This window comes from Nanorana parkeri, unplaced genomic scaffold (assembly GCF_000935625.1).
Source record: "Nanorana parkeri isolate BGI_ZX_2015 unplaced genomic scaffold, ASM93562v1 scaffold1165, whole genome shotgun sequence".
Lineage (NCBI taxonomy): Eukaryota > Metazoa > Chordata > Amphibia > Anura > Dicroglossidae > Nanorana > Nanorana parkeri.
In genome coordinates this window covers 134,245-147,719 of record NW_017307433.1, presented here as the reverse complement: position 1 = coordinate 147,719, position 13,475 = coordinate 134,245, and the positions used below count along the sequence as shown (strand labels likewise).

At 44.2% G+C, this 13,475-nt stretch overlaps 1 protein-coding gene across 1 annotated transcript in view; it reads right to left on the bottom strand.

Moving 5' to 3' along the window:
• Positions 1-13,475, bottom strand: part of LOC108796752 (rho GTPase-activating protein 23-like) — a 257,499-nt gene that overhangs the window by 172,403 nt on the left and 71,621 nt on the right. The window contains exon 9 of the mRNA XM_018568267.1: positions 3,008-3,086. Within this exon, the coding sequence (XP_018423769.1) occupies positions 3,008-3,086 (79 nt within the window). The remainder of the gene's footprint in view (positions 1-3,007; positions 3,087-13,475) is intronic.

Below are 13,475 nucleotides of genomic sequence, written 5' to 3'. Positions count from 1 at the left end.
ATATTTTTCATGTGTATATATTTGTTAACAATATGGTTGCACTATTATTGTTATACCTTTGGCAGACTTGGGCTATGGTTTATGCCCAGCTGATGGAAAAATTGCTTAGAACTTGGTCACATATGTGATACAACTGATTAAATTCAGGTATTGGGATAGTGGGAAAAATACCCTCTATGTGCTCATTCTTGTTAACAGCAAGGCTGAACTGACATAAATTTAGCAGATTTTTGTGTTGTGGTTGGAGCCTAGCTCTGTTTCTTTCCCTTTTCCAATGTCCACCGGAGAAGAGGTGTCTGTCGCCACCAGTGATGTAGGAGGTGTAACCACACATGTCCTCTGAGGCGGTATATGGTTTTGAAGATCACTAATGGTAAATATTTTATATATTTGATGAGAACATATATGCTTATGTGTTGTCTTTATCCCAACAGCCTTTTATATAAAGTGATTTTAAGTTTATCTGAGAGCCTCCTGAAGAAGTAATTGTCAGAGTATTGCGAAACGCATTGAGGTGTTACTGTTCTCGTTACTGGGCCTCTGTTTTCACACAAATCTTAAAAACTGTATGTATATAGACTCATATAAACACATTGTAAACAAATTGAATAAGTTGGCCGAGCGAGATAATCTCTCGATTCTATGTTGTTCAATGGGCTGTGTTTAATTAATAGTTGTGATGATATTATTGCCTCTTTTGAATTTAATAAAATAATTGATTTTTAATGAATAAAATTGTATGAGTTCCATAAACGTAAGCCAGAATTCTAGGGAACCTATTTTTCTTGTTTAATCTCTGGAGTAGTAATTATTCGGATGTGGTACTTTCTCCCCTTTTACCGAGGCAGAATACACCAAAGGGACGAAAATAACTATTCTTGATGAAGCGGGCAGAGGATTTAGCTGCTGGATGCTTGGACTTCTTCGGTAGTAAGAAGGTGCTCTTGCCTAGAGACTTTCTTAATGTAAGTATCCAAGGATTCACCAGACATATTTTCCACTGAAGGGCATGCATTCAAAGTGCTTCTTGCAAAGAAGCTCCTTATACCAGCATTTTTCCACAACATCAGCATATAGACGGACACGACACTAATCCTGGAGATTGGTGACCTGGAGAAGGTATATGCCAGGCCATCTACATAGTAGTGCAAGGCTACAGGAAAGAGTTCTAAAGGTTTTAGAGTGGTGGAGTCCATCAAGATGGACCTAGGGTTCTTAGCCATAGCCTTATACCATGCAGATAAGGTTTGACACACCACCATGGTGGCAATAGTAGGTTGCATAGCAAGACCTTCAAGCATAAATAAGGCCTTAAGGAGGATCTCTAACCTCCACATGGTCCTTGAAAACAGAAACATCCTTAACAGCCCTTGTGCACAACTTGCGGTCCAAGAGTGCTACATTCAAACCACAGAGGGGCACAATGAATCCTACTGCTGTTGGAACCACTAATTTGAGGAAGGGGCTGCCCTGGGTAACTGAGTAGTGAAAATATCTGACCTACTAGCCTTAGAGCAGCAGCTGACTTGGCACTGTGGTGACTTAAAGGGAACTTCCCCCTCCCAGTGGGTGTACCCATAGAAGGGTTTCTATAGGGACGAGCTCCACTACAATGAACTGCCATCCCAGACCTGTAGAACAACCTGCGGCAACTACACAAGCTGCACAAAGTGCCAAGGAGAGTGCCCCGCACAAGATCCGACGCACTAAGCACATTATAGGCCAGCCCCGCATCCTCGGCGAGGTCTGGGTGAGGTCCAGAAAGGTTCTGTGAAGAGAAAACCAATCCAGATAACTGTTATTAGGTGCTGCAGTGGCTGTGAGGAGCATTAGGGAAAACTTTAGAGAAGGTGCCCATCACCTAAGGACACTAAGGGCTTGTTTACAACATGTCCAGACCAGATCTGGATGCATTTCTGCAAAGGCTGTGCAGTACGTTTTTTATGCTTTCTGGTGCGGTTTTGAATTTTTTTTAAATGGGCTTTTAGGTGCAGTCCAGTGCGTTCCAGTGTGTTTGCATGCATTTTGGCTGTGCTTACATGCGTTTTGGTGTGTTCCAGACCAGAAAAAAATAGTACATGTAGCATTATTTTTCCCTGCACCTGAACGGACTGCCCAGAAATACCATTGGAATACATTGGGATGCATTTCAGGTGCCGACAAAAACGACTGGTTCGGACATGGTGTGAACATGCCCAGGCTGGGAGTGGTTATATAGGGCTGTCTTACAGCTTTGATTTATTTGCCAGTGTTCAATCACCTAAGGGTAATTGCATAATGCAGTGGTTAAGGAATATATATTCTTGTGCCTTGTTATAGATCAAGAAAAATACGTTTATTAATATTTCAAAAAAATAAATGATTAAAATCCGGGAATTCAAACTGCAGTATGAGAAATAGTATACTGCGGTAATAACAAATATTCACATACTTCTTACTCTACAAAAATGTCCTGTATTGAAACAATTACATATATCTGATGGTTTTGTCAGGATGCAGTAGTACTGTTTACCAATTGTGTTTTAAATAAGAAAACATTTTTCCCCCTCAATTTTGACCATTTTCTAGCTTATAATAAAAACAAGAGCATAGTATTAACAAAATAAAAGATAAACAATATATACATTTTAATGGCAAACAAGTAATCAGTATTGTCAAGTTATCTCATGCAGGCTGAGACTAATACATTTGGTCTGGACATCGAGGCTTCAATGACCTCTGATTATGAGTTAATGCCTATAGAAAAGTTACATAACCAACCTGGCAGCGTTGTCTAGATTATTAGGCTGGCTGAACTGAATTACAAATCTGTTTTCAGATAAAACAGATTGCATGGAGTTCAGTTTTAGGCAAATTAGGTTGAGGATGTAAACAGTGTGAATGATTTAACAGGCAAACATATTTTATAATTATCTACACTCTGACTGCCACCACTCTATTGCACCTGCAACAATAAATACCAGTTTACTCTTTCACTCTCCATAGTGTGCAACATAATGAGACTCACCATCAGTGAAGAGAGGCTCAGGGAGTTTTCGGAAAAAGGATTTAAGCAGACTACTGACCACGTTCAAGTCTTGCCATCGCTGAAACAAAACAAAAAATAGATCTAAGTGGAAATTAAATAATGTGTGTGGACCTACCACTTCTTTTCCCTTCCTTCCTTTCATGCTTTATCCCTTTAAAAAATGCTGCAAGTACAGAATACCTATCGATCTACCTAAAATCCAGTGTGCTCTGAAATTCCTACCAGCATTGTCAGCACTGCCTGCTGGACTACATAACTCCACCCATCCCCCACCCCTCGATTTTCTACTGTATGTGCAAAGACTGATTGCTTCCTTGACCCTCAAGAGCCTGCCCACACACTGTGTGTAGGTTAAGGGTTCTTGGAGATTAAGTTCTCAATGCCCACTTCAGAGGTGTATACATTCCACCAATAGATCATGCTGGGTGGGAACACACTGCAGAGGTGTATACATTCCACCAATAGATCATGCTTCAATAAGAACTTACTTCCCAACAGATGCCCCTGCAAGAGTTTGGCAAGCAGGGTAATAGTAAAAGCTGTTTCTCCCAACAGGAATAAGGAAAATGTAAAAAAAGTGCTAGAGACGGTTTGGGAGTACATTTGGGTAATGTCTGGACAGGCACTTTAGTCATAAAATGTAACTCATAAACTATATGTAACCCAATCACTAAAATGTCATATAATCTTTAACCCTTTCAAGTCAAGGAATAATTAAAACTTGCATGACCAGTTAAAATTTTCGTTCAATCAATGTTTATTGATTTTAAACATTTTTCAAACATGTATAGTAAGTACAACATATTAGCACAATGTGGGATTACAGATCGGTCAGTGTTGCATAAACAAATGAAATGTACAAAATTCAAATCAAGGCGTGCAACCATTGAAGCCCTATCGGGCTATCAGGAAACATGTCACTAAAAATGGAACATAAAAAAGTGTGGGAGAACATCGTTGAGGGCCCTTTCAGGACTCAAGCCCTGTTAAGGAGACTCAAAGGAGACTCAAAGTAAAGTAATGAAGAGGGAAAGGGGAGAAGAACAGGGAAGAAGAGTAAGCAGGAATGGTAAGGGTGGGGAAGAGGGACTGGGTCCACAAATATCTCAGAGGACGAGCGAGTCTAAATGAAAAGTGGAAGGCATGTAGGAAACAAACCATGGTTCCCAAATCTTCTCAAATATAAGAAGGGTGTCTGACTTGACAGCCAACATTTTCTCAAAGAATATGACTTGTGAAACCCTATACTTGACTTCCAAAAAGGGGACTTTGAGGGAGCACAAGCTTGTGCAATCACCCACCTAGCTTCAGTAAGAATATAGTCAACCAGCCGAAACTGATTTCATGTGCAGACCAGCATTTTTTTTACCAAGTAGTGCTTCAGTTGGGTTTTTGCAAAATGATTGCCCTGTAACAGTATAAATCAGTTGATACACCCTAGACCAAAAGCGGTGGATCCTGCAACACTCCCACCAAATGTGAAGAAAGGAACCTTCAGCATGACAACCCCTGAAATAGAACGGGGACCTGGAGGAAACTGCACGGGATATGCGGAGAAGGACTAAATACCATTGTAGGAGTAATTTGTAGTTTGCTTCTACTGCTTTTACATTGGTAGAACTCTTTGCAGTCGTGGTCCAAATCGGGACCACGTGTTTTCATCGAGGGAACATCCTAGTTCTTGTTCCCATTTAGAATCATAGGGAGGAAGACTCTTATGCAATGACTCCATCAGGAAAGCGTAAAAATGAGAAATCAGGCCTGGGCCTCATATGTCGAGAGATAAAGAGTTTTTCAAAGGGCGTCATAATGGTCAGGTCTTGGACTGGGCCAGCCAGCGTCTGTAAAAAGTGCTTAATTTGTAAGAATTGAAAAAGATCTCTGGGAGCAAGCTGATGTCTATCTTGAAGCACCAGAAAGGAGACAATACACGATGTAGTATAGAAGTGTCTAGTCTGGGACAGAGATCGTGACCGCCATCGCTGGAAGGCGGGGGGGTTATCATATCCCGGGAGAAAAAGGGTGCTCCCTTGTACAGACATAAGAGGGGCGTGCGAAATGCCCATCCCTGAGAGACCTTCAGGGTATCCCAGAGGCGCAGGGTATGTTTGGTGACGGGGCATGAAACGGTTCTACAAAGTTTGGTGGGCAACCACGGAAGGTTGGTCAGGAGTATTGGGTCACAGACATATGCCTGCAGGGAGACCCAGAAAGCGACTTCCTGTCCTGAGTGCCAATGAATAAAGGGAATCATTTGCACTGCCGTGTAGTACTTCTGAAACAGTGGTAGTCCCAGACCTCCCTGAGCCTTTGAACGGTGAAGGACAGATCGAGCAATCCTGGGAATGGAACCGGAATAGACAAATTGGAGAATTTGATGCTGTAGAAACCATAGTCGGAAGGATGGAATATGAATTGGTAGAACCCTAACAAAATACAAAAACTTAGGAAGGAGTGACATCTTCACAGCCGTGATTTTGCCAAGCCATGAAATATGGTGTTTACCCCATGAGGTCAGAGGCGAGGGCAGATGGGCGAACAGTCTAGGATAGTTTGTGTTGTATAGGGTATCATATGACGGGGTAAGGTGAACACCAAGATAGGGGAGGGCGGTTTAGACCCAAGAGTAGTGAAAGGAGATTTTTAGAGAATCACAGAAAGAAGGGGGAAGTGAGACATTAAGGGCCTTGGTTTTGTTTGGGTTGACGTGTAAGCCAGACAATGTTCCAAATTGGTGCAACAATGGTAGAAGGTTAAGCAAGGAGGTCAGGGGGTTGGAGATCATCAAGAGGGCGTCGTCAGCTAAGATAATCCCAGCCAATGGAATCTAAAGCCTTGGTAATGTTTAGGTATAGCAACATAAGTGGGCTACGCCTGGTGTGGGCTATATGAAGAAGTAAAGAAATGTGATGAATGTTATCACCTGCTTGTTGTCCCGGCATAAAACCAACTTGGTCTTTTGAAATTAGTGTGTTCACTTAGGAGTTAACTCTATCGGCTAGTATTTTTGTGAGTAACTTGATATCTATATTAATTAAGGAAACAGGCCTGAAATTCTCCCAGGAAGTGTGGTCGGCATGGGGATAGGGGATCATGCAGATGGAAGACATTAATGAATCCTGAGGCAGCATATGTCCTTTACATAGGTCGTTAAAGAGTTTGGTAAGGTGGGGGGACAGATCTTCTGGGAATTTTTTGTAATAAAGGGCCGTGTACCTGTCCAGGCCTGGTCTTTTCCCATTGTTCTGTGTCTTTATGGCATTTTTAACTTCTTCAACCGTGATCTCCGAATCAATGTTTATTCTAGCTTCCTCTGTCAGGGTAGGAAGAATTAATTTGCTAAGGAAGGCTTCAAGGGCTGATTGGGGAATCACTCCGGTAGAGTGGTAAAGGGATTGAAGGTGATTTTGAAAGATCCGTAGGGACTTCATGGGATGGGATGTGAAGTGGCCTCCATCAGAACGTTGTTGTATTGGTGCATGTTTGGGACCCACATCTCACAATCTGGTAGCCAACATTTTACTAGGCTTGTCTCCTTGGATATAAAATCTGTGTTTCACCGAGGAAGTTTGTGATAAAGAATTCTCTCAAAGCAGCACCTATGGAGGTGAGCAAGGAGTCTCGCAGAGACCATGTGAAACAATGTTTCTGCGGGAGCGAGGGATTACATGTCAGGCCCACACAATCGTGATCCGACCACAGGATAGGGTGTATAGAGGCAGGCGTAGCAAAGGGTAACGACGAGGTATGCAAAAATATATGGTCAATGCGGGAGAAGGTATGATGTGGATTTGAGTAAAAGGTGTATTGTTCCCTCGCAGGGTGCAGTTCACTCTAGGAGTCCGTCAGGCCGTGTTCAGCCAACCATGAACTGAACTGTCTGGAGGCAATCAAAACAGGTGGGGGGATAGTGGGGTCACCAGGGTCGTGGCAATCAGTATGAGGGTGTAAGATAAGGTTAGAATCCCTGCACATAATCAACGTCCCATATGAACGGGAGTCAAGCACCTTTAGTAAGTGTGTAAAAAAACCCAGCTGTCCAGTATTTGGGGCATAGTATGATACAATAGTAAGAGGGATGTTATGGGTCGATCCCACAAGTATGATGTATCTCCCCTCCGGATCTTTAAGGGATTCGCTGCAAATAAATGGAAGAGGCCTCCGGAAGGCAATAAGGACTCCTCTACATTTAGTTGCAGCGGAAGCCACATAAAAGTTAGGGAAAGCCGAATAGGGAAAAGATGGGGATGAGTCTTTTTTTAAATGGGTTTCTTGAAGGCAGACCACGTCAGCATGCAGGGACTTAAACTGACGGAACGCCTTGACTCTTTTTGTGTGTTGGTTAAGCCCTTGTACGTTCAAGAAAACCACTTTGATGGACATTGTTGGAATTTACTTATCTTAAATGAGGCTATGAGGGGCTGGAGGGAAGGAAACACCAGGCAAGGAGGGGAGAAGCAAGAGAAAGAACAAGAGACGAACAAAAAGAAGGGAGAAGAGAGATAAGAAATAGGGAGTCCCCTTTCCAGGGAAACTAGCAATAGGCAAGTAGGGAGGGCTAGTCACGCATCAGTACTCTGCACACGGCAGGGTCTGAGTGGTGAAGTGTGGGGCTACATGTGAAAACCGTACCGGGCCCGCAGATCAATGTTAGAAATAGTAACTGTGAGCAGCAGAAAAGTCATCAGAAGTAAAAACTGATCCATCAGAAAGTCTAAACATTTGGGAGGAATCGGCATAAAAGGAAATTGTGGTCGTCGTTCCATGCCGAGTGGGGTGTAGGCGATATGTACCATGCAGAAGATAGACTGTATAGGTCTCGATCTCAGCAAAGGAGCCATATCAGGCAGACCGATCGACCCACAAAGGGATATTGATCTAGCGACGAGCTTCTCGGCCAGGGACAACGAGATACGTATGGGAAGACACCATGTTCTATATCAGTAACACACTAGGAATAATCAATGTGCCAGAAGAAAGAACCTGAAAAGTCATTAGTTTGAAACTGGATGTAGTAGAGACAAAGCATATAGCAACAGCAGTGACAGCAAATCATAATACACATTTAAATCTGGGTCTGGAGTGGGAAAAAAGAACCAGCTCCTGCCGGTGGGAGTGAGATTAGACAGGTGACCTTCAAAGTAGTACATCTCGCAACACCATGGCAGCTAGGTTGATTCTAGGTAGGCATGAGAACATAGCTGACAGGAGGTCACATACAACATACAGGACCTCCTGTGGCAACAGGAGGGTCGATATCATTTCCACTATAGTGATGGAACAACATAAATTATACTTTGAAAATCCAGACTACATGACCACATGCATCATGGACTATTAACCCCTTCATGACTGAGGCCTTTTTTCCATTTTTTGCACCCATGTTATATTCCACATTTTAGGCCTGAAAATTACTTAAAACCCCCAAACATTATATATCGGCGATACCCAACATGTGTAGCGCGTTCATCGTTTTCATACGTAGGCGCACCCGACGCGTGTTTACGTGGCGACGCGCGCGGGGGACTTTAACTTTTTTTATTATTATTAGATTTATTTTATTTTAAAAAACTGTTTTTTTTTTACTTTACTTTGACTGCTATCACATAGGGGGGCTTACAAGACCCCCATGTGATAGCAGATGGTGGTGGCAAGTATCCTTTAAGGTGATGCTGCGGGGTCCAAAAGACCCCAGTGTCACCTTTACACTAGAAATAAGCTATTGAAGTGCAGATCGCACTTCAATAGCTTATAGCTGGGCTGCAGGAGCCCAGAACTGACAGCCCAGGGACCGGAAGTCATGCAATCTGCATCGCTCCCGGTCGCATAGAAGGGGGAGGGGATCGATGAACAGAAGTTCGTCGACCTGATCCCCGCGGACACCAAGGACGCCGGTCCCGGGCCCGTAGGAGGGGCAACGGAGCCCGGGAAGCACGGCGGGAGTGTCCGGCAGGGGGGGGGCCCCTTCTTCGGGACACAGAAGCGATCTGGCGACAGGTAAGTCGCCAGAATCGCTTCTGTTGTAAAGCCGACAGTCGGCTTTACAAGTTTAAACAGAGTCCCGGCGGCAATAGCCGCCGGTAGTCTATTTAAATAACCCCGATGCTGGTGACGTACACTGTACGTCGTCAGTCACAAAGGGATTAAAGGGGCTGAAAGCACCAAAGGCCTCATGGGTCCAAGTGGAAAGGGGGTGTCCCATAGGCAATTGTTAAGAAACAAAATAAGGGTGCATACGAATGGAACACAAAAAAGAAAACATAGCCATCAAATACTCAGCCCTCTTCATTCAGATCCAAGGAAGAGCCTGAGGGAGCATCTGGTGTGGCAGGGAACTTCCCACGAATGCTCGGTGGGTGAGGAAGACGTGGGGGTCTCTGAGGCCGTCCCGGAGCATCTGAACAAGTGGACGAAGTTCCAGGGACATCCGCGGTGTTATGTAGAAGACGCAGAGACTCGACACACTGGGTAGCTGGTGTAGCTTCATCCACTATGGTGAGAGTGTATGCCTTGCCGTCATGTATGGTAGAAATGATATCTCGTGGGGGGCCTTCAGGCGAGCGTCTATTCAGGGTACGGTGAATCCTATCGAACTCAAGGCTCTCGATAGGGAGTTCAGGGGCCAGTTCTTGAAAGAGTGCAGTCACCATGGATTGTAGATCCACCACTGTTTCAGGGACACACCGTATACAAAGATTAGATCTGCGATCCTCATTCTCTGAGTCTTCAAGCTGGGCATGCAGGGATAAATTTATAGGATGAAGATGCTCCAACTCATCTTCATGACCGTCGATGACAGTAATGATATTGTTGCAACAGGATTCCAGTACAGATGTCTTTTTCCCAATATCTCGGATCTCCTTGATAAGCTGCGATGTTATTTGCTTGGACGTTTTATCCAAGACCTTGACCTTAAATTGTGCCATCAGAGTAATCTCCAAACAGATCTGGGGGATCCCCAGAGGACCCTGTGTCCTCGTCTGCCGGCGGCGCCTAAATCGTGGTCTTACAAGAGATCCGTCCCAAGGCCTCAAGCAGAGTCGTCCAACTGAGTGTGGCTTTTTTCTTCGTAGAGGTGCAACCCATTTTGGGATCGATCGAATCCTCGTGTGATGCCCGACCAGTTCACGCTGAAGGCATCCGGAATAAGGCAGCAATATCAGCTGTAAGGTCCATAAGGTGCCCGGTCCAGTGCGGAGCTGATCAAACTGCGGCCATGTCGGACAGCTGCGCGCATGCACCTACCGACCAGTTAAAATTTTAAAGAATTTGTATGCAACGGTAAACAACATATTTTTTAACTGCTATACCAAAATGATTTTCACACCATTCTTTTAGAACGTCTAGGGCATTCATTTTGTAGTTTAAAAAAAAAACAACTATTGTTATAATAAACAGATAAATTAACAAAAATAAATAAATGCACTTTTCTCCTATTTATCCTGAGTACAGGGACTCCAGATATGTATAGGTTTTGATACATATGCCAGTGTTGTATGGTATGGAATAATTTAGATTTAACGATATTAAGGGGGTTATTCACTAACCTGCCGAAGGCAGTCGAGTGAATAATCAAGCTGAAGTGAAGTGAGCCAAACGGCGTTTAGCTATTCACTTCAGCCCTGTACGGCTGATTTCAAAAGTATATTGGCTGAAATCAGCCATGCATGTTCGGCTGAGCAGAAGTGGAGAACACGTTCAATTCCGGCAGTTCACTCACTCGGCTCAGTTATTCTGCTCGCTACCTTCGAGGTAGCAAGCAGAAAAAAAAAATATAAACCAAAAAATTATAATTTTTTTTAAAATGGCGTAGGGTCCCCCTCGCGATCCATACCAGAACCTTTAGGTCTGGTAGAAAAGATAGGAGGAACCCCAAGTTAAAAAGTAAAAAAAAAATTAGTAATTTTAAGGGGGAACTCCACCCCCGAAAAAGGGGGGGGAACCGTGGGGTCCCCCCTAAAATTTCCAACCAGACCCTTAATCCGAGCACAGGCTGGCAGGGCAGGAAAGGGGGGACGAGCAAGCAGCTCCTCCGTGTACCATACCAGGCCACATGCCCTCGGCACTGGGAGGGTGCTTTTCCAGGGACCTCCCTGGAAAAGCACCTTGTTCCCGTGCTGATGGGGACAAGGGCCTCTTCCCCACAAGCCCTGACCCGTTGGTTGTGGGGTTCTGCGGGCAGGGGGCTTATTTGCATGGGGTACCCCCTTTCATAAAGGGGGCACCCAGATGCTGTGCCCCCCCCTTGTAAGTAAAGGGTACTTGTACCACTTCTAATTCACTAAATGATTAAAAGTAAAAAGTAAATAAACAGACCAGACTTTAAGAAAAATCCTTTAATTGAAAAGAAAAAAAAAAAAAGATTGGATGAAGTCCTTTAATAAAAAAAACACCCAAAATTAATGTCGGGTTTTTTCTTATTTCGGCAAGTCGTGGTAGTGGACGGCGATTGACCCTTGGATTACAGCGGTGGATTTTTTTTTTTTTAAGTTTTGGTGAGTTTTTCATTAAAGGACTTTGTTTTGAGGTTTTTTTACCCGATGAGATATGTTTTGCTTTGTTCTTTAGTTATTTTTGTTTGGGCTCAAACAATGGATGGGATGGATAAATTGCAGTGAATAATGAGCGCTGTGAGAACTGCGCTTGTCGTTCCTGCCCCTTTGTGTGCCACCTGTCAGGATCTTTTGGACTACTATGGTATGATTCTATGCCACTGCCTGATACTTGTATGATAAAACACCACTGACATTATTTTGTTTAGATCACCTACAGCCATGAGCCAGCTGTCTGAGCTTAGACGGTTAAGCACATGATTTCAGGTGGGAGTGTATGCTACCTTTGTGTTACCTTTTCAGAGGTCTGACTACAAAGGTGTAATGTTTTACATGCCTCTCTATTGCATGGCCTAAGTGGGAGAAGCCCTGCGTCTAAATTTTCTGCTTGATCTTCTAGAAGAAGACCCCTTTCTTCTCACGGTAGTCAGTATTTGAGACACCCACCATCAAATATCTCCTCCTACTCATGAAGATATTCAAAGGCAAGACATCGTTATTGTTCCCAAATATTTTCTTGTCAATGCTCAAGCAGGCATTCGCAGAGAGAAGTTTGTTGGGCCTGTGGGGTTAGATTGCCTGGCAAGCTCAGTGCCAATCATGCCCTAAAGATCTTTCCAGGACAAGGAGAATTGCAAGATAGTCACTCATTTATTTGTTTGGCAGTAGAAGAATGCTTGCAACGCTATGTTGCATCGAACCCCACTCCTGGCCATTTAAGATTGACCAAGGTGGGGACAGCAGCACAAACTACAGCAACCTGTATGGTCCACAGTAACCCAGATATGGTGGAAGTAGATAGTCAGCAATAGGAGGAAGAAGAAATTCAATCTATTCCTTTTGATTTTTACCAGTTCTCCCCCTTTAATGTGGCAGTAAAAACAGCCATCTCTTGGGAAAAGGATCCCCCTCAACAAAATAAAATTCCCAATTATTATCCGGATTTGAAGAAACTGCCTTCTTTTTATTGGTGGGGGATTTATTGAAAAACAAAGGCTGATTTAGAGAGGAAATAGAATCTACAAGATAGGTTCTTATAACCTTATCCCCTTAAAGTTCATTCCACCCTTGTAAGTGATTTGCAGTCCGGATGGTGGGAAAGGAGATCAGGAGCAGGAAAGAGGATAACGCTTTGTACTTGCACAGGATTCAGGCAGAAGTAACAAGCCAGGGCTCTGACTGGGATTTAAACCAAGCAAGGTCCAGGAATGCCCCTGTTGTTGGTGCAACAAGGATGTTTCCAACCCCCGGGAGCCAATGGGATGGCGAGGAGATGTAGGTAAGGAACTCCGTGTAAATAATCAGCACCTGAATTGACTAATAGCCCGCATGCACGCTCATGCGCATGCACCCGCAACCCTGCCACCGGGCACCAAGATACCACAGGGAGGATTCTACATCCTGCGCCATGACCGTCGACAACCAGGTAATGAAGCACCCCTGGTCCCACGACATAGCCCCCCCACCAAGGAGCGGCCTCCGTACACGAACCTGGGAAGGCCTGTCAGGATGTCTCCGTTGGAAAGCACGTACCTTGGCAGCAGTATGGAGATTACCAGCAGGCTCCCAGGAACGTTCCTCGGGACCGTATCCTTCCCAGTGAATGAGATAGTCCAGACCTCCTCACCATCAATGGGAATACAGTATCTTTTGGACTTCATATACTTCATCATTATCTACCATCACCAGAGGAGGAGGAATAGCGGCCCGACCTGGGAAGGGGTTAGCACAATTGTAATGATCCGTGCAAGCTCAGCGAGCGGTATAGGATCGCAGCTGCGGAGGTTCTTTTAAATGGCTCAGGTGGAGGGTTCACAGTCACACTTTAGTGCAGTGAGTGAAGTCGGAAGAAGGACACATCATATACCATTTGTTTGTAGGAATAGTTAAGAGGT